At 26.3% G+C, this 23,187-nt stretch overlaps 1 protein-coding gene and 1 long non-coding RNA gene across 2 annotated transcripts in view; both read left to right on the plus strand.

Moving 5' to 3' along the window:
- LOC139427292 (uncharacterized) overlaps positions 1-23,187 on the plus strand; it is a 297,439-nt gene that overhangs the window by 21,694 nt on the left and 252,558 nt on the right. The gene's annotated exons all lie outside the window — the stretch shown is intronic.
- The window catches only part of LOC107455895 (transmembrane 9 superfamily protein member 4), a gene marked incomplete in the record, with an annotated part of 43,937 nt that overhangs the window by 1,565 nt on the left and 19,185 nt on the right, over positions 1-23,187 (plus strand). Inside the window, 4 exon segments of the mRNA XM_043039713.2 lie at positions 5,738-5,889; positions 9,190-9,430; positions 17,479-17,647; positions 20,368-20,467. Coding sequence (XP_042895647.1) covers positions 5,875-5,889; positions 9,190-9,430; positions 17,479-17,647; positions 20,368-20,467 — 525 coding nt within the window.

The following is a 23,187-nucleotide window of genomic DNA, read 5'->3' on the forward strand; positions in this document are numbered from 1 at the left end:
GATACTGAAATGTTATAAAGAAGAACTTGTGTTTGATACCCAGTGGTGGTTTGAACTTTACTCAGTTTTAGATCAATGGGTTCGAGCTTGTCAGAGAAGTTGGCAGCCTGTGCACAATGCTGACTATATTGCAACTATTAGAAAATTAAAATTTCTCAATCCGTGTCTGTGGGATTTTAAAATTACAACATACAATCTGTATTTGTGCTGTTCAAAATAATCACACATCGAAATTTAAGAAATCCCACAATGTGATAGGTATTTGAGAAATTAAAAAATTACTATTCTAGAGCAGATTTCGTGCAATTTAAGAAATTACACATCATAATCCATTTTAGTGCGATTTAAAAATCTCTTTGTCCGATCCCTATTTGTGCATTTTCGGAAATCACACATTGCGATTTGTATTCACTTGACTAAAAAATCACACAGTGTGATCTATATTCATGCAATTTAAAAAATAATATTGCGATTTGTATTAACATGATTTAAAAATCTCTCTTTGTGATCTGCTTCAGAGTGATTTAAAATATCGCCCGCTATCCGAATTTGTGTAATTTAAAACTTGTACATCAATATTTTTAAAAGTCACACGACCTGATTTATATTTGTTGGATTTAAGTATCACACATAGGCATATGTTTTCATACTAATTTCTTTAAAAATTTAATTTGTAAATTATTCTTATTTCATTTGATATAATTAAAATGATGCTTAACATGTCTTTATTTAGCATTGTTTTATTATTTATTCTCTATTTGATGTGAGCATCTCTTTTTCACCATACTTCCTTTCTTTTCTTTTGAATTTCATATTTATATGGAATATTTAGCAATTTTTTATGACATAAATATAATGTTTAGCACCTAAAAATAAAGATTAGATAGTTTGAAGTTTTTGTGTTTAGTTCTAAGAAGAGTGTTTTTGTACATAATACAATGTAACTTAATAATCATATAATTATTATATTTTTTTTATGCAGTTATATTAAAATTATGTTTGTAATATTGAATCAAAAAACTTATTAAATAAGAACACTCTGAGTATATATTAAAAATTTTTGTTAGGTCTAATTTTGAAAATGATTTAAGTTTGAAAAATTTAAAGTTAATATTTTTGTTGAAGTTTTTTTTTTTTAAATTTTTTATTTTTAGAAAAATGTATTTCAAGTAATTTAATAATACATTGAATGATGTTGATACTTTTCTTTCTTTGAAATTAAAGTAACGTTATCCAGAGAAGTGACCTTTAGAAAGTAGCCTATTTGAATTTCATCAGATAAAGAAATCTTAGCTTTGTAAATGTTCTTAAAAAGCATTGTAAATATTTTAAATTGGTTTTTCATTTGTTTAATAGATTAGCTCTTTTTTTATTGCCCTTGTTTAAATTAGCTTATTAAAACATTCTTTATATAAAACAATATCGTTTTTAAGATAGAAAATTACATTCCCCTAGATCTTCTTTTGACTTTATTGAGTAATATTGTATTAATGCCTTTGGCAGAATTTTTATGGTCTTTCTGTGCCAAACCTCTCTACTGCTATGCAAATGAAAAATCAGCGTAAGCGACAAAAAATTCTAATTTTCTGAAATTCTATTTTAGCAGTCAGAGCGTTAGCAATAGAGAGAAGAAAGTTCTCAAGCTATTTTTCTCAGAATCTATCGAGAAGCACTTGTGTTGTTTTTTTTCGATTGCATGGCAGTCTAGCGCTACCTTTCTGCAAGAATAAAAACAAGTGTAGATGTTAATAATTTAAAGTAACAGAAGCATTGTGTTTGAACAAAAAAAAGAAAAAACCTATTTGGATCAAATAAAACTGTATATAATTTTTTAATTTAATATGTAATTTTTTGTTTAATATTATAGTCAATATTTTCACATTTTGTAGGGGGAAAACATACTATGAGAATCATCAAATTAAAAATCTAGCAATCTTTAGCAGTAACTGCTGAGAAAAAGATGGACAACGAAATCACAAGAGGCAGACTTTTCTAAAAGGGGTTGCTCAATTGCATGTTTCGTTTCGAGATTCGGATGTGTAATAAATAATGAATTGAGAATATCAGATTTTAAAAACTATGTTATAAATCAAAAACAGTAATTATCATGAAAGTCGATAGAATTATTGCGTTAAAAAGTAAAAACTCTAATACTCGATTCAAATTTCCCATATTGTCTCAAATATTTAAAATTCAATATCAAAAACTGTTGAAAATACAATCTAAATTTTACATGGATTTATGATACTATCTGTGTAAGTTTAGCTTGTCAGAAAGTGACTGTTTAAATGCAGAATTTAAATTTTAGATGTAGAAATAATAAAAACTGAGAAATAACTGGAAATTTAAAAAACCCGAAAAAAGCAGTAGTACTAGCAATAACTGCAGAAAAGTGTAACAAACATTGAAATCGTCACATTATAAGTAACTAATCAAATAGGTAATTTGAGTTTTGCATGTTATAAAATTGAATAAAAAATACTTCCAGATTTTTTTTTAATGTAGCAATAATTGTCACAAGAACGATTGAAACACCGTATGGATTAACGAGGATATCGGTGCAGGATCAAAGAGTGATTACCTGAAATTTGCATTTCGTGTGCTGTAATAGTATCGGTATTTTTTTTAAAAAAAATCACGAGATATCAATAATAATGACTGAGCAATGAAAGACATCAGGATTTAAGAAACCCCAAATAAAAATCCGTAGCAATAATTATCAAAACACTACGTATATTTACGATGGAATGAGCATGAGTTGTGAGCGATGAAGGAAGGCTCAAATGTATGATTTAAAATTTTCATGTGCATAATATGCTTTAAATATTGGATTGATTTTATTAAAATTAAATTTTTAAAAAACGTAGAGAAAGACGCATGAAACGCAACCACATTGGTTAATTAATTCTTTTGGTACAAATCAGGGTTGGGTTTTTGACGTCAAAAAGTGGTTTTTGACATGCCAAGTGTATAATACTGGTTTAAACCGTCAAAAACTGAAGTTTGCCAAGAAAGTATATAAACTTCAAAACTACCAACAGTTGCCATACATTATATTGAAATTTAATTATACTATAGGTAATCAGCAGGTTTTAAAATATTTTTTAATTAAAATTAAGGTAAAATAACAGATTTAAAATCTCAGAAATTTATATTCAAATGCATGTGCAGAAAAATTTTGCACAAAAATTGTTTAAATATTTATATTTAAAAAAATTTTTTTTTTCTTTTTGATACTTAAGAAAATTAAAAGTTTATTACTATGCATTTTTGACATATAAGGAACATATAACTAATATTTATAAGGAACTTACAAGTTATGTTGTATAAATACAAACTTGATACAAGATACAAGTGTATAAAAAATTTTTTTTAATGTTATACCGAATATCTTTATTATCCAGTATGTTAATTTGAATTTAAAAGTAGTTATATTTATGAATAATGATAAATATAATTCATATTGTTTATTATATTTATTTATAATTATTACACTTATCATTTTAAAACAATTTTTATCTCTTAATTTTTTTTTCTCCACTTGTATTAAGAATACAAATAATGCATATCTTGAAAGCAAGAAGTAATTATTCAACAGCTGAATATTTAGATATTCAACAAAACTATATAGTATTCAGCAAAATGAAATTCACAAGTATTTGGATAAACTAAATTTTCAGCATAGTAAATGAATAGGCTGAATATACTGTAAATCGACACTAACTACTCTGTGTATTTAACAGAAAGCACTTAAATTTGTATTGTCTTATGTTAACTATGAATTTAAAAAAATTGAAGATTTAAAATTCAGAATTACTGATTTTTCTGAAAAACTAACAACCAATCACAAAAGTCAAACTAAACAGAAGAACATTACAGTCACTGAATGTTCACTACAGTCACTGATGAAATATTTAAACAAATTATTATAAAAATTTTTTAATTATCCTAATTAAATATATAATTTTAAAAATTAAAACATGCATCACACTACATAATCAAAATGAAAAAGATGGAAGTAGAAATTTAATTCAAAATTCAATAGTCTAGTTCATTTGCTCATATATTACACATTGCTCCTCTATGCACATTGGTTACTATTCAAAATATAAGCGTTTCTTCAAAATTTTAAATTAATTTTTTCTAGAACATATTTTGAAACACTATCCTTTATAAAAAATATGTAAATTTTATGCATTAATTAAATTTCACATATGAATATAGGTTTTTGACATTTGTGAAATTTTTGAGAGTGAGGTTTTTGACGTGACGGTTTAAACCATGGTTTAAACTGTCAAAAACTGTCACATGTCAAAAACCTGCCAACCCTGGTACAAATCTGAGTTAGTAACAAAATCCCCACTCACAGTCATATTTATTAAAATGTGAAATATGGTGTTCTTTAAAGAATATGAACAAAACAAAAGAACTTGATTTCTAGAAACTATCTTTCAAACTTTTGTGATTTCAGAATTATTTATTTATTTATATATTAAAAGGAATTTCGAATAGTTTCTAGAAAATATGTAGTTTGAAAATCTAGCTGAAACCAGGCATTACCAATTTTTTTTTAATCCTCAAGTGTGAATAGATAAATCAGGAGCATTTCTTTCCCCTCTGATGCACAAGAAAGGCATCTTTTAAATATAATTCTGCCAAAAAAAGGAATCTTTCTAAAATTTTTGTCGAAAGGAGAACCAAAATTTTTTACCTTCCAAGGGAAAAATCTTTCTGCAAGAAATCTGTAACATGCACTATCTTCAAAGTTTAGTATTGCAAATTAGTTCTGAATCTTAATGTATGGACAAAATAGAAAAGCAACAAATAAATAATGCAACACTATAAGAAGTTGCCATAATATGGCATAAAAAGGCTGTTTGAGGATAAATTCAATTTGCATTTTCTTATAGTGGGATTTTTTTTAAATAAATATGTTGGGTTATTCTATATAGAAAGATTTAACTACCCATAGTTCAGGTAAGATAAAAGCCAATTTTTTTCTTGTTGTTTGAAAATTAAAAAAAAAATAAAATGCTACAAAATTAATTTTGTGATTTGTGTACATTAGCTTGCATTTCAGTAGCTAGGGTTTGTAATAACACAAATCAATTCCTTTTTCAATAAACTTGAGTTATGCATTTACATGTATAATTACTATAAAATAATTTTTTATTTGCTAATATACTTTGAAATATATTGTTATGATTTATTTTTATGAATATTTCAATGATAATTATGTTTTAAAATGTAGCTAATTATTAACAAAAGTTATTTATATTTTCAAGAATATTAAATAAACATCTGTTTTCAATCAAATATATTTTATTTATTTATTTATTTTTGGAGAAAAAAAATTCGGAGTACTAAAATGTGATGTCACTAGTGTTTTCAGAGCTGGAAAAGTTTAAGTACTGTTAGAAAGAGTGGTGTTGAAGCTAGGTCTGTTCTCTGATCTTTATTGTGGTAGAGTAGTACACATATCAACTATAAATCTCATCAATACCCCATTCGTAGTTTTAGCTCAAAATTAACTACCAGACCATAACAACTTGAATGTTGAAAATGTTAGGAGCATGCTCCAATGGCTTTATGTGATAAAACTTATTTATTTTATACATAACCCTTTTACTTGCTGCACATTCTATTTACATCATGATTTTTATTTTAGATCATTATCAAAATTGTATATATATATATATTTTCAATTGAGTAATTTTTTATTATCTTATATCCACAGGATTTGTGAGAAAATGTGGACTAGCTAAGAATTACTCTTGTTCATACTTCGTATGTTGCCTACGTACGAAGGTTGTAATTTTTAGGTGATTTTATTATTTGAATAGTACATCTGCCTGATTGAATAACTCAGTAAAAATGCATATAAGAAATGTAAGTAAGATGATCTACTTTTTATTGTTTAATATACATAAGGCTTTTTATATATTAAAGGCCCATTGTGTCAAACGTAAAAAAATGAACTAAAATTTCTTTGAACAATTTCATTTATGAACTACAAATTGAAATTATTAAATTTGTATTTAAAATACTTAGTTCACTATATTGTATCAAAAAATCATTTATTTTATAAAATTTGATATTATTCAGTTCATATTGAATGGAATAACCTGTTGGTGTTGGGCCTAAATCACGCAAAATTAAAATCTGATTACTTGGTTATGTATCCTTTAAATTCTGTGAATTGTTTTGGAATTTAATTTTAAGCACAATTAATTTTGTAGCTTAAATTTGAATATTTATTCATTATTATTCATATTATTTTGCTTTAAAGCAATTTTGAAAGTTTTTTAAAAATCTAACACAATATATAAATTGTTTTATCTCGGTGTCAGTTGTAAATTTTTTGGTGTTGAAGGCATTTTAAATGTAAATGTAAATCAATAAAGAGCAATAGAATTATGAACACTGAAACTTATTCAAATTTTTATTCTGATAATATTTGAATTTTTTTTATTTTTTATTAAATGCTTCTTTAAATTTAAGATACTTCTTTTTTCTTCTTTTCATTAGAACCTATGGATCATTGTGTTTTACTACATTTTTTACCTTGTAGAATATTTTATCTGCTCTAATAAATTTTTATACTATAAGATGTTTTTATTTTCTATACCTGGCCTTTTAAAATCACTTTTTGAACTAAACATAATTTATCAGATAAGTTTTGTTATATCCTATTTGTTTCAATTATTGTAAATACATATATGCATATACATTGTAATATAACATACATATACGTTGAATTAGCAAAACTGCTTGCCAGTAGGAGTGCAAACTTTCTGTTAGGAAATTTTTATTTTATTTATATGTGTGTTAGGCTTGCAAATTCAGCAAAATTCTGCAATACTTTTTTTTACATGACATTGAAAAATTTTTTTTACTGTGCCTCTTATCCCGTTGGCTTGATTTTTTTTTTAATGTATGAAAGTACTGTTGAACAAGCATTAGGTTGCTTTAACAAGAATAATTTACTTTTGTTTGATTGTTGTTATTCAAAGTGTTTAGCTAAGCTGTATTCATGATTAAACTATTTAAAAAACAAGCAACATTCTTCACTAGAGAATTTGCCCTATCGATTCATTGGAGGTAGAGTTTTTTTATATAACGTTGGATAGAGAAATGCTGGATTCAATGAATTTTTGTAATTAAGTAAACACCGTACAATTATTGTTATATTTTTTTGTGCTCTGAAAAGTTCCAAGCCATTATCATTATAAATATTTAAAGTTCTTTTCAACAATGCTATACAGTTTCAGTCTGCACATGCTAGTTGCTTTGTTGCACTGTGACAGTTAATGAGAGCTAGTTTAAGAAACCCCAATTTTCATATGGATCATGTGGCGACATTGTCCAATAAAAGATTTATGAGAAAATTAAGGTATAATAATTTGGCAATCATATTCCTCCAATTATTATGTATGTTTCATAATACAGTATTAAAAATATCAGAATTTTTTTTGATGAAAAGTGCATTTTAGATTGAATTTGTTTGATTAGAAAATTCTGTGTGTCAATAACATCATGCTCGATTAAATTTAAGTACTTATTGATGACTTTAAAACTGTCTTATGTCAATCAAATTGATTTTATGACATCATATTTTGTTGAAAACTGATTGGTAGAAATGAGAAAAGAACATTAAAGCAAATGTTTGTTAAAATGCTCAGGATTTTTTGATTAAGGAATTTCCTTAATAATAAATTGAGAGAGAAATCGCTCTTCGATAAAATAAAATAAAGCAATTTTTCAAATGACAATCAAAGAAATGTTTACTGAAAAACAATTGTAATTTTTTAAAAAAACTACTAGTTTTAGACTCCTATTAAAGAAATTTATTTTATTTGTACAATATATAGTATATTTTCATTCAAATTTAATAAATATTAGAGTACAATATTTGAGTAATAAAATTTCTAAATCGGTTGTGGAAATTTTTTTATATTGTACCTTTAAAATTAATAGATTCTCCTTTTTTTTGTCAAATTTTTAGTTATTGTACTGTATACATGTTTCTTCCTCTTCTTTTTTATGGATATATTTTTGAATTTCTTCCTGTTTGCTTTGACCACTCTCATCCCTAATTATGCTTGAATTACTTTCATACAAAAATGTTCAGTGTCTTATTCACTGTGTTTTCTTTTCAAGATTAAAACCTTTATTATTTGATTAAGGAAGCCTTGAACTCAATTATAAATTTTAACTATATATTAATATGAGGAAATATTAACTAATTGCTACTTTATTTTTAATGAAACTTAATTATAATAATTTTTGATGTGTTAATTTCAAACTAGTATGCTCTTTTGCTCTGCATTGAAAAAATTATGCTTGAATTAAATTATAGTTAAAACTTTCTGTTCTAAACGGAACAATTATGAAATAGAAATTTTTTTTTTTAGTTGTTATTCCTATTGTGATAAAATTTGCAAGTGATACTAAAAATACTTTTTTTTAAAAATCTTTTTTTAAAAGTAGTCTGGAATATTACAAAAATGTCTTGATTTTTTTAAAAAGCCCACTATGAAGCTTGCATAATGCCTTAACTATTTACACTTCAATAATTAATTGTCTTGCATCCTTTGTTTTTTATTACAAAACTCAATGTATGATTATGGTAAAGCTAAAGAGAACTGCTTACTTTAAAAGAAAATTGTGCTTTTGTATAAATTAATTTTTTTTGTTTTACACAAGATACATTTGAGTAACCCATTTTAGAAATGATTTTTAGAAGTTTGAAGTTTAGAGACATAAATTCATTGAAATATGAAAGAAAAACAATCTCATGATAGGCTTAAATATAAATATAACACGTGAATAGCTGCCTGACTTCTTGTCTTTTTTTTGTTGGTTTTAATAGTTATGGTAGAATATGTCGTTAATATGTTTTAATAGAAAAATAGCTTCAATGAACAACTAAACTGAATAATTTGTTAGTACATAATAGAACATAGTGTTAAATAGGATAATTTGTTAGTACAAAAATTAGACTTTTGCATTTTCTCAAGTTAAGATTAATTTCTTTTCTAAAATGAATTTTCATTGAATAAAAATTGTTAAATGAAAAAGGCTAATGTTTATATTGTGTTATATTTGTTAGTCATTTATATGAAGTACTTTCTTTCATTTACTCATTTTCTTTTATGAAGGAAATAATATTAATGTTTCACTTTTCAGTTACATAGAATAAACCATGTTACTGCCTGCTATTTTATTTCTTTGTTCATCATCCTGTTTGAAGGAACAAACGGCTTTTATGTTCCTGGTGTTGCTCCTGTTGAATTCAGGAAGGGAGATAGCATAGAAGTAAAAGCTGTAAAAATGACTAGTACATTAACTCAACTTCCTTACGAATACTATTCTCTTCCTTTTTGTCGTCCAAAGAATGGAGCTGTTGTTTATAAATCTGAAAATTTAGGTAAGTTGGAATTATAAAAATCTAAATTTTAAACTAAATTTAAATTTGCATTTTTTGTTTATATTTTGAAGAAATTGTATTTTTTCATTAATTACTTTAGTTTTAATATACATATAAACTATGTGAAACTATTGGTTCAATTGAGAAATTTTTGATTTAAGAAACATTAATTGATACAGGCTAACGTGGCTAGTTTATAATTTTAGATCGTTAAGTTTATTCCTGGTCCTTAGAATTATGTTATAAAATTGTGACTAATTCACATTTTGAGATAGTCTAACTATTTTTTTGGTCTTAGAGTCTTGTTGTGGATTTCTTGTGAATGATTTTATCGCATTGTGACTTTCTGAGTTTGTGTGATAGTGCTTTAAGTATTGTAATGATTCCAAACTTGTATCTTTGAGTATTATATCTAATGATTCCAAACTTGTATTGATCCCTCTAAGGGACTGCCAAGAGTTTTCTTCCACTTACTTAGATTTGAATTCCTCTGCAAACTCACCTTGACGACCATCTTAGACAGTTGGCTTTGGAAATCATTTGCTGCATTCCTGAAGATGATATGCAGGTTAGATGCTATGCAGGTCTATACTGATTTTAGTTGTATAAAAGATCGTACTGGCTGTGGCATTTACGTTAAAACCCTTCTCTTTGATAGTAAACTTAAACAATGCAACCCTGATTATTGTTCTGTCTTTAGGAGTGAGCTAATTCCAATCAATGTAGAGCTTGATGCTATCTTGTCCTAGGAAAGTGAATTTAGTGAATTATGGTTTTTATCAGACAGCTGCAGCTCACTGCAACATCTAAGTGGCTGGCCCTTTGCAAGCAACAAAACCAGCATTTATTCTGCACAAACTAAGGACAATCTCTGAGAATCACAATGTTCGCCTCCAACGGATACCACTACGAGTGGATATTCGTGGTAATGAGGCAAAGACAGATTGGCAAAAGAGGAAGTGACGAAACAACCATTCTCTCTTCGCTTATAGGGCGCTCTTTTCCATTGAAAGATTCAAGTTTCATCTATTATGGCGTATATCACCTACACACCACTGGTATCATAGGACATCCCTGGTACCCTGCTGGACATAAAATGTGACCGAAGAACCCAGATTGCTTTGGCCAGATTTTCAAGTGGTCATCTTAAGTGCCTTACTTTTGAGGATGGCAGAAAGATCATTCCTACTTGCAAACAATGCTGTGTTCAACCAGCTTCGCCGAAACATATTCTAATTTGCCTTGGGCTTCCTTATTTAACTTCTTGTGGATACAGTCCTACTCTTATACATAATGCTTTCTTCTATCAAAAGTTCATATCAGAATAAGATTTTTTTCTATATTTTAATGGTTTAATTTTCAAATTATTTTCTGTTACTAGAGTAAACCAAATTGTATTGTGTATATGCAATATTTGGAACAGATTTTTCAGGCACCTGCACCCGATCTTCATCGTTTTTTTCCCTCACCAACCATTTTTGGCACATTTTTATTAGCGCCACTTTTGTCACCCATGCAATCTCACCTACATCATTCTATACATACTATTTGCCTATAATTCCATTTACATCTTCGCGATGACTATGTTCTAACTAACATCAGATTATTATCATCTAGCGCTGCACTCGACAATAAAAAAAAAGAAAAAGGATTTCCGAAAAACAATGCAGACGTCTTACAAATCAATACACGATATGGTTAGACTTAGATGAAGCAAAACATTTTCTGCGAACACTAGATCTCAATTAAAAAACTTTTGGGGCCCATTGATTAACTATTGTAACTAGTTCTTACCCTTTCGTCGCCACCGCATTTAAGGCAAAGTTTGTTTAAAATCATGAAAGTTTTTAAAAGTGTTTGATTTTTATGGAATTCTATATTGATTTATAACAAAGGGATTAATTTTGTAAGAAACCAAAAAAGCTGAAAATAGGTATCCAAAAAGTAAAAAAAAAAATTCACAAAAACACTTTTTTAAATAATTGAAAAAAGCACCTTAAATTTTAGCAAGAAAAAAGAATGTATGCGAAGCATTTATCCACAGAATGTTATCATTGTTTTAATCAAAATATCAATGCAAGGTTTTATTTATTTATTTAAATTGTGCGAATATGATTCTTAATACGTGATTTTTAAATCGCATGTATATGAATCTCGACATTTAATTTTAAAATCGCGTGACTACAAGTCTCGATATTTGATTTTAAAATCAAGTGAATATGAATTTCAATGTTAGATTTTAAAATCGTGTGAACAGGAATTTCAACTCAATGTTTTATTTGTGTGAGTACAAATTTTGATGTCTAATTATGTCACTTAAACACGAATCATAATGGTGGCTTTTAAATTGCGTGCATACAAAGAACACGGGGCGAGCTCAAATGATCAGAAAGTCGCTTCCCCAATCATGGTTGCCGGGAGAAAAGTGTTGAACCAAGCAGACTCCTCAATTCTGCTTTTAACATGTAAAGTCTATGGCAGGCTTGTCATACTTTGAATAGATTTTTCTTGTTTAAGAATCGGAGTGATCAATTAAAAAAAAAATACTAATAATTTTTTCAATCTTTCCTATCCACGAAAATGTAGGTAAATTTTTTTTTATCTTTATTACTTTTTGTAATATTGCCTTTGAAACACAAGTCACTTTCTACTTTTGAGTAAGAGAGGAAGGCAACTTCCACCCCCAAGTTCGTTCTCCAACAGACGATTGAGGTCTAATCTTCTCCGTAGGTGGTCTTGCTCCCTTTTGAAAATCTTTTTCTCTCTCTGTCCTTTTGAAGAACTGTTATGGGGAACGCTTTAAAAGCCGATAGATTTCTTTTTCTTTATAAGATTGTAATTTATTATGAAAATTATATTTACTGATAATTCGTTCATTCTTTATACATTTTATTTCTTTAGTAGTAGCAATTTTCTTGTTTTTATTCATTTTGAGAGTGGAATTTATTTTTTATATACATTATTCCCCCTTTTTTCAAAACTTTTTTTCTTTTTTTTTAAAGATGTTTCAGAATTAAAAAAATTAGCTGCTGAATAAAGTGAGATTAATTAAAATTGAGACAATGACGTAAAGATAATCCAATATACTTTAAAGCATCACAAAACTGCAGTTTTCCTTTTTTAAAAAAAAAAATATATCGTACACTCATTTGTAGGTTTAAAAAAACATTTACATTAAAAAAATTTAAAGGGTTTCAATTTTTCCATTCCGTAAATAGTTTTAATTACTCCAATAGCTGGGATAGTTTGTTTTTCCACAGTAAGGAAAAAAAATAGCTAGTACACAAGACCACACATCATCCAAACATGAACAAGCACTTAACCCTGTTTTTAGGGCTTTAATGTAAATACACAAGAATACTAAAGTATAATGAAATTTTTATTTTAATCAGTAAATGAGGAAAAATATGAAAATATACGCATATATTGTAAAATTCTTTAAAAAAAAAGGAAATAAAAGAACATTAGTGGACATAATTAATAATCACGAGAGAAAAATACAAACGGTATCAAAATATAATGAATCGCTGCTTAGGAGCGCAACACTGAAAATATTGAAACCAGTTTGATTGCCAGATGAAATAGAAAGAATGAGAAATGTGATTATTATAAACACTACAAAATTTCATCACGATAAATTAAAAAATAAAAATAAGTTGTAATACTTAGAATTAAGCTACTCTTTGTTACTTCAGACAGTCGAACTGGTTTTGATGTTTTCAGACCTGATTCCTTAGTTGATTCACTAGATTTTGAAACTATTACTCTTTTTTTATTGTTTTAACATGAATCAGTAATTCCTAATTAATATACTTTTTAAAACTTTTTTTCGCAATATTCTGAAAATATATATTAAGAGTAGTAATTATGCAAAATCTTATGTATTTAATGGCGAGAAATTTTTCGAATTCATGTCAAAAGTGTGTAATGCAATTTTTATTCACAATTTTTTGCTCTTTTATATTGATAGAACAAAGTATGTAATCAATGTGTTATTTTAATTTCTCTTCCCTGACCCTCCTTTGCCATTCATGGAGAAGAGTTTTTTGAGTAGAGAAATGTCTGCACTGCGAACTTTAATTAGTGTAGTTATAGTTAAATAAAATATAAGAAAACTGAACCGCATAAGCATTACATGGAGAGGAAAAACACGAAAACCTCTCAGGGTTAGCCAACATACCATCTATATGAATATATCTCCTAGATAACCATAATTTTTTGTATTTTTATATTTGATAAAATTTTGTAAAGTAGACTTGTCTCAATCTGTTATGTTGTAAAAAAAGAGTTATAATTATAAATTAATAATTAAGATTATAAATTAATTTCGATTATTTTGATAAATATTTATATTAATTACAGTGAGCAGCTTCACAAATCTATATATTAAAATGCAACATAGAATTGTTTTATTTTGTTGTTTTTAATTGATCCATCGAAATGATCTATTAGAAAAATAAATTTAAACTGTCACTTCAGCTTATTAGTCGAAAATGTTATAATTTATTTTTACGACAGAAATGATGGTATTTTTTATGAACCCTCAAAACTGAAATGAAAGAGTTACATCAATTTTCTTATAATATTACTTCTACGTTTAGAAAATTATAAAGCTTATCAAAGATAGTTTTTAAGGAATTTCTTAGAAATAAGTTATACTTTTGTAAGTTATTTATTTGTCCTTTTATTTACGACATTTACAAATAAAATGCGTTCATTACCCACTTTTACCATTATTCTTTGTTATTAGGGTTATAATAATTTTAAGTTAAAGGCTTAAAATTAAAAATGAAGTTCCTTTATTATTAAAGTAATCACAAGATATTACTTGATAAAAATTATTTGATAAAATATAAATACCGTTTAACATCCAAAAGCTGATAAATAAAAAATATTTGCTTTTTGATAAGTAAGTTATATTTTCCTTTATTCCTTTAAAGTAAACTTCATATAAAACTGCACTCTCAAAATATGCAGTTTAATAAATTTATACTAAATAACTGCTTTAGATCAATAAGGATTTTTTTTTGTATTGTTAAATAATGTCTTTGGCGATAAGTTTTTAAAGTAACTATAATTAAGTTGAAATAATGTAAGAAAAAATGATGAATATGAGTTTGTGGGTGAAGTTTTTAATGTATCCGAGCTAAGTTATTAGAATAAGTTAAGTGATATAATCAGAGACTAGATCTGTCTTAATGTGATTTAAAATTTTGTGATCATTAAATCGAATAATTTTTAATTTTGATGTTTCAATTTGTGACAAATAGCAAATATCCCCAGTGTTTATTTTTTAAGATCGAATCATAATTCCAGTTCGAAGTTATTTATACAATAATAAATGTAGTTAGCAGAAGTAATAATTAAAATGAAGTGAGTTTCTAATGAAGGTTAATTTAGTTCATTCAAATAGCGAAATTCAAATGTTTAAGTCTAAATCATATTTACACATTAAGCTGCTATATTTGTTTAAACAATGGATTAAATGTAAACATAGTTTTTTAAAGTGGTAGAATTTAATTAGTTTCAAAATGGTATAACAATCTTTAAAAAAATTGAAAAAGGTTAATTAAAATTAAAAAAAAGGTTGCGAAAAATAATTTAAAAAAAGGTTGCGAAAAATGTTTGTATTTGAATTGTAATTGAAAGAAAAAAATTAAATAAGTAATAAAAAAATAAAATCTTGAACTCAAGGTTTTACTTTAACATTAAAAGTTTTACAAATTAGCAAATCAATTTGGAAAAAAACTAACAAACTTTATTTGATTTATAGAGAAAATATCAATTTATTTTTAATGTAGTTACTTTATATGAATTAATTTCATATGACTACATAGTAAAATTTTATAAATTTAAATACTCTGGTTATTATTAGTTCTCTTAATAATCAAATCAAAATAATAAACAATTCAAAATATAATTAGAAAAAGTGCATATTAAATAAAATTATAAGACCATTTTGAAAATAAATAAAGCCGTTTTAGAGTTTAAAAAAAATATTTGTTAAGTTTTTCTGAGAAAAAGAAAAAGCATAATATAAGATCTAGAGTGAGTTTCTTCTGATATCTTTTTAAAGCTAGTTGACCCCCGCAGGTTGCGATCCCCCTTTTGTGACAGTGGTTAGTCGATTAGTTTCAGGTTACTTAACACCCCAGCAGGAAGTACACGTACCCCCACCAAAAATGTAGGGGAGACAGTGGAACTGGTTTTGGAGGTGCTCTATGTTTCATCCATGTTCGGGCCGAACTCTTACTGAAGGTTAGAAGGGAAATGGAAAGGCCTTTTCAGGTATTCTTTGGCCACGCAAAACACGATATTTGATATAAAATTATCAAGATACAAAACACTATGCACAATCTTAAATTACATTAATAGGAATTGCAATGAGTGATTTTAAATCATAGGGTCATAATATTAGAATTGTGTTTGCATTGGTAGGAAAAAGCATAAAACTTTTTTTTTCTCCTGAGGAATTAAAAAAAGACCAACTTTCTTTTTTTTTCTTTTTTATTAATAGTGAAAAAATTTCAGAGATGGTTACAAATTCTCTGTTCATTGCGCGATCGTGTATATTATACGAGTCTGGGTATGGTTATATTCATTATTGTAATACTTTCAAATTACATTTTTTTAATATAATGTTTTAAAAAAAACTGTTCAATAAAATATTTAAAGTTTTATAATATTTTTAATTTTATTTAATGCAGCACTATATCAGCAAGGATATTGTTAAAATTAAAGCCCATTATGTTAAAATGAATGTGTGAAAAATAATTAATTTCCTTTTTAAACCATTGGAACTAAAACATACTTTTTACTATTTTATATATTTATATTTATGCAATCCATTTGTCTTTTTTATTTCTTTTCATCATTCTATNCCGGTTTTTTGGTTTTCCGGTTTTCAGATTTCCGGATAACGGGTTCTGTACTGTATAATGTTTTAAAAAAAAACTGTTTAATAAAAATATTTAAAATTTTATAATATTTTTAATTTTATTTAATGCTGCACTATATCAGCAAGGATATTGTTAAAATTAAAGCCAATTATGTTAAAATGAATGTGTGAAAAATAATTTCTTTTTTAAACCATTGGAACTAAAACATACTTTTTACTATTTTATATATTTATATTTATGCAATCCATTTGTCTTTTTTATTTCTTTTCATCATTCTATTAATTTGAATTATTTTTTAAATTGAAAAATATATAGTCTTCATTATTTCATGCTCCTTTATATTAAAATACGTTATTGATTCAGTAAATAAAAATACGAAAAATTTATCTTTAAACAATTAAATTTTTTTATTCTTTAATCAAAATATTAATCAATTATTTACATAGATTTCTATGAAATACTTTTTACTGGTTTAGTTATTTCTAATTTGTGAAAAAAAGTGCAAAATTAAAAAAGCATTTTTACCCTTTGTTTTAAATTAACCAAAAGAAAACTGGTTTAAATCTGTGAAACAAAAACTTTTTTTCTTTTAAAGTTTTTTTCGAACCCAGTTTCAATTATCGTAAGTTGCAAACATGTTAAAAACCTTATAACATCCACAAAACTTTCATCACAATGTTTTCCTGCAATTTTTTTACTATGCTAATGTACATTGTTTATTGCATATTAAATTTTCAGAATGTACTATTTCTTTGGAACAAAATTTTCCTGAAACTGCAGCCTAATTTCAGTTTAGCGGCTACTGGGTGTATTTCAATAATTACTCTTTCTCGAATAATGACTTAAGGAAATGGTTATAAAATGTACCTGAATGTGAACAGAATGTTTAGATGGTTAAGAAATGTTTGAAATTTATTTTAGTATATCAGTTTTACTCTTATAATTTCTAAAAGTTAAAATCTTTTACAATGTTAATTATTTATCTTGATATGATGATGACAATGATTTTAAATCCTCAAAATAATAAAAATTTCCTTTAATACGTGATATTTAAATTTGTGGTAAGGTTATATAAATGTTATTCATGTTTTTGAGGCTATATATGTGTAATCCAGTTTTATTCTCTATAATCTGTTCTGTTTTATTTAGGTGAAGTTTTAAGAGGGGATCGAATTGTTAATACGCCTTATGAAGTAATAATGGCTGTAGATCAGTCATGTCGTGTGTTATGCAATGATCCAAAAACTCCACTTAATTGGTCTGTTCCAGAATCAAAATTAGTTGCCAACCGTATTCAGCATCAATATTATGTTCACTTGTAAGTTGTATTTATATTCTCTTTCACCTGTGGTTTGGTTACATTTAAGATTTATTATGATATAATAGAAGATTGTAGAAAGTTTTAAACTGTGTCATGGATAATTTTTACATTAAATTGTAACTTTAACAATTTTTATGTACAGTTAGAAAAATGTATGTATGTTAGAAAAATGTATGTTTTAAACTGTGTCATGGATAATTCTTATCCTGTAAAGTGTCAGAATAATATCTCCTAGAAATGTCTTATAATTTGTATAATCATTATCTGCAATCATGATTAAACATGCTAATTTCAATGCAAGAATGCTTTTTTTTTTTAGGAAAGAACCATTAGATTTTTTTAATTTTTTTATTCAATTTTATGTGCTAAAATATTCTCTGTGGACAAATTGTACAATCAGGATTCTGAGGTGATATGAAACACTTGGTGCATAAAAAAATTAAATCCAGGAAGTTTTGTCATTGGTTGAAACAATTTTGCGTAAGATAGTGCTATGAAATCATAATTTTTTAGGAGGCTTTTTTTATGGCAGCAGTATATTTGCTAATAGCTTTATCTCCAAACTTCATTTCTACTGGTAGTGAATTTCAATTGATGAATTTAATATTGCATTTCGAAGAATAATATGTTAAAATGTGTGAAATATTCTAAATGTTATATTTTGAATATACTAAACACAATCTTGTAAGTTACAGAAATTAGTAATTTTAAAATTATAGAATACATTATGTATTTTTTTTATATAACAACACATTTTGCTTACTTAATTGAGTGTAATGTTTGTGAAAAACATCTCTATTAAGTAATATAAAGAAGCAAAAGTGATTTAAAGCCAATAAGACTTGTGGTACATCAGATGATTCTAGATGAAGTATTAAAAATCCAATTTATCTCAAATAAAAACTTTTTATCTTTACTATGTTGTCTATTGAGTGTTTTTGACAAAATTTCTATCAAAACATTAAATTTGTGAAATAACATACATTCATTATTTATTGGGACGGTTTTATAGTATACACCTATAACAAATTAAACAAAAATTAATTATGGCTGTTTTGTTCTTGTGCAGAATCAAATTACTTTTTCTATTGCCCTCTCAAGCATTTTGTGGGAACTTCCACAATTTTTAGGGCTTCTACTGCAGATTAATTTATAACTTATGAAAAAGAGGTGCATGACTGACAGAACAACATAGTTAAGATTTATTTCCTAACATATGCATGTTTTGTTAATTTTATTGATGCCGTTTCTGTGCTTATATGACAATCTACCTCATTTTTACTCGAAAAAGGTGTTATGCAGGTGTTTTAAAGGCCATTACATCAAGAATTAGTGATGAAATTACTTTCGAAAAATTATTCTTATAAACACATTATGTTTAAAATTGTATTCTTTCACAAGAGGGATTCTCCAGAAAGTCTGACAGTCAAAAGTACAGAGCATGATTTATGGGACACTTTTTTTTAAAAAAAAAAGTATTATTAATAAAATATGCACAACTTTGAATGTCGTTAAATATACATTGCTATACGCTTAAGATATTTTTATGATGCAATTAATTGTGTTAATGAAAATAAAAATATATTTTAAGGGGATGATTATGATGAAATGTTGATAAATAATATGTGTAAACCTAGATAATCTCATTATATTTATCTATATATATTATATATATTAGATTAGTACTTAGATTATCGATATAAATTTAAATCCATTTATAAATTATCCATTAAAGATCAAAATTGTACTGTTAGACAAAATATTTATGATATAATAAATTTAATGTTTAGATTTTCAAAAAAAAAAAAAAAAGTTCTTATGAAGAAAATGAATTGACTTGAGGCAAAAGACACAAATGTTACACTTACCGGAGAACTGTCCATAGTTTTATTTTAAAAAAAATTATCATCCTTCTTTTTTATCAAAATATTCTTTTAAATGAAATTAAAAGTTGTGGTTGTCAACTTCCATACACGAAACTAAATGTTTATTAACTTTTTATTTATTTGCAGATTAATAATTCACTCACAGATTTATTGATTCTCCCATTCACTGTTTATTTTTTATAGCAATTTATTTACAAAATATTTGTTATCAAATGATTAGTGCTATTAAATGACATTCTCTGATTTTAAAATTCTTTCTCCCCAGACCAATGTAAATCTATAAAATTATGACCGGTGACGAAGTTTGTTTCTTATGTTAAATACTATTTAATGTTGGATAAAATTAAAATATTTCATTTCAGTGGTGCTTTCATATAAATATTACTGAAATGAAACATTAATCTGCTTAAATGTTTTAAAGTTAATTTAACATGATAACATTCAGTAATCTTATCATTTAAAGCCCTGCTCATTTTTGCAGAAAAATAAAAGTAAAACAAAAATTATCAGGTTTGAGTTCCACCATACTATGATCTCACAATATTAATATATAAGCTGAAATGTTTCTTCAATTGTCTGTTGAAATGTTGCTCTAATGTTTAGTAAATATGTTTTGAGACATATTCTAATTCTGAGAGTAATTTTTTATTTAACGCTTATTTCTATTTATTAAATATTGAAGTAAACATTTTCTCATAAATCAATACCATGACACCAATATTTTCATGTGTTTATTGTTCATTCCTTAGGTTTTATATTCTTTTATGTAAATTGATTTGTATTTTGCTTGATTATGCATCAACTCTTATTGATGTAGATTTTATTTTACAGACTAATTGATAATCTTCCTTGTGCTACAAGATTTGATTACAATGATGGATTACCACAGTATGAGCATGGTTATAGATTAGGTTTTGTTGAAAAAGGAGTAGTAAGTTGGTTTTATATTATTCAATTGCTAGCTGCATTTTAAAATGCATTTAAATGCATGCATTTTTTTCCTAGTGCTGAATATAAAATTAATGTGTTTAGTTTTAAGAAAGACGGTCACAGCATTTAATGACCATAATAAACATCATAATGTTAAAATGCAAGACATTTTGAGTTAGTGAATTTCAGTAAAGGAGTAAAAAATGTTACCTTAACTATGCTTAAATCACTTCTTAAAGCTCAGCAATGTTTGATTCACTGTTACAACTACTGTCAACCATCGTCAAAGTAAGTTATTCTCTTACGGTGGCTTCATTTCTTGTAAAATAAATGGAACCATTTTTTGATGAAAAATTGGCAAACGATTGTTTTGGAGCAGTTGTAAAAGATAATCAATAAAAACAAACTATTTTCGGGTATTAATGTTTCATCCTAAACTGTATTTCATCACGTTCATGACATTTTAGTTGACATCATAGCAATTTTTTGAGATAAAATTAGCCAAATTCAAAGCATATTCTTTGGCATTTGATGCAAGTGCAAACATCTAGGATGCATCTCAAGTCGTAATATTTAGTTGCGGCATGAATGATTATTTCTAAAAGATAGAAGATGTGTTAAAAATTAAAGTTTAAAAAATACAACTAGATAGGAGGTTATCCGGGCCAATTAGCCAAAAATAGCTTACATTTTGAAGCTCTTTCAAGATCACCAACAAATAGAGTACCTGTTTTAGATTAAAGGTTAAGGAAGATGTAAAATCTCTTAATGCTTACTCTTAGAATTGCAGATACATTAAAACCAATGCTGTTTTAAATATTCATTATACATCAATGAAATTTATGTGTTTGAGTATTGTCCATGAATCACTATACGAAAGTAGTTCACAAATTAGAAGTTCAAATTCTTTTCAAAATTGTGTTGATAATCTTAATCTTTTATAAATAACTGGAAACGTGTATTTAAGAAAATGGACTTAACTTGAAATATTTATTTAAGATAATCAACATTGCATTTGATTCAATTTTTTAAAACTCCTTTATGATTATTCTTTTTTAAAAGAAGTAACTAATGAATTGAAATAAATTTGTAATTTTCTGTATCTATTTGCATAAATCACTTAGATTTTTATTGGCCTAGTCTTTTTTTTACTTTTAAAAAAGGCATTAAAAATCAACAGTTCTTTTTGCCGGGTAGCCATAGATCCTGTAAATTAATGTGTTTATAAATTTAAATTAAAGGAATTTTGATTTTTAAATGCCACTTAATTGTGTAGAGATTTGATTATAAGGAGATTGCCTGAAGAGTTACAACTGTAATATACTGTCCAGCCCATCCTTGAAGCCTGTGATATTGCTGCATAATGATTACACCTAGTGTTAAAAAAATAACAAGCATAACTCCTTGTTCAGTTATTACAATTTGGGTTGGATATTGATAAGATACATTTCTGGCCCATTTTCTTAAATATGCATTTTAAGCAATGTCCATTTTCTTAAACACAAATTTAAACTCGGTTTTCTTATAAGGCATTTTAAGTTATGTCTATATTCTTTAACACATATTTCAAGCTATGTCCAGAGTAAAAAGCTCACTGATGATTGGCAATTTTAAAAAATCCTTTTCAAATTTATTTAATCCATGTTAGATGGTTAAGTCCTAGAAAAAAAGAATTTATTTTATTTAAACAAACTTTAGGAAATAGGTATGTTTCTGAACGAGAAATAAGGAATCTTCCTAACTTAAGTGATGATTGGTTGTTTGTCGTATGCTTTTTAACATGTAAAGACCTATTGCTTTTTAACATGTTGGCATGTAACAGAAAAACTTAATCAACTAAATAAGGGCTTAAATGGCTAAGATAATTTTAAAACTAATGCCTGTAAATGAAAGATTTTAATGAAAGTATTTTATGAAAATGTTGATAAATGCTTAATAAGGGGGTCAACTTAACAGGGATGAGATTCTTCCGCGGATTCGCGGATTTCCGCTTTTTTTCAGATTTTTCCATTTTTCCCGCTAATTTCCGCTGAAATTGTTTTTTGCACAAGTTAAAATATTTTNCTCATCCCTGACTTAAGAATAATAATGCTTAACATTTGATAATCATTTTCTAAAATTAGCAAACAATAATGGAATAAAATAATTTTTTGTTTTCGCACCAAAAGTTTCTCTTTTTCTTTTAATATTTATATTTCACTTGAGAAATCTTTACAGATATATTGTACTAGTAGTTGTAAGTGCTTTTGTATCATATATGTTTGTAAAATTTGTTTTTTCCGAATTGAAATTTATAAAGAGTTTATCTTTTACTGTGCAAACTGATACAAAGTTAAAAAACTAGCTAAAATGTGCAACATTGAATATGATATAGATTTGATTTACAATATAAATTACAAAATTCAAAAGTTCATTATATTTGAATCATAGTATAACAAGGTTTTATTTATTTTATGTTTGTATTATATTTTTCAAAACATGTTAAAGTGGGACAAGTGAAATTATTTGGGTTCACCAGGAGTGGTCTAAAAGATTAAGCAGCTTTGAGAATGTTACAATGTTGTTTAAAAATTCAGGTGGAGGTGTTTTTAGTTTTGTGACGTTTTGGCAGCAAATTGTCTCAAATTAAGGGAATTGGTTTTTCATTTAAATTGTCATATAAACAAACAAGACCCTTTAAGCAAAATAATATTTTGTTTAAAATGTTTTGCATGCAGAAAT

The sequence above is a fragment of the Parasteatoda tepidariorum genome, chromosome X2 (genome assembly GCF_043381705.1).
Source record: "Parasteatoda tepidariorum isolate YZ-2023 chromosome X2, CAS_Ptep_4.0, whole genome shotgun sequence".
NCBI classification, from domain to species: Eukaryota; Metazoa; Arthropoda; class Arachnida; order Araneae; family Theridiidae; genus Parasteatoda; species Parasteatoda tepidariorum.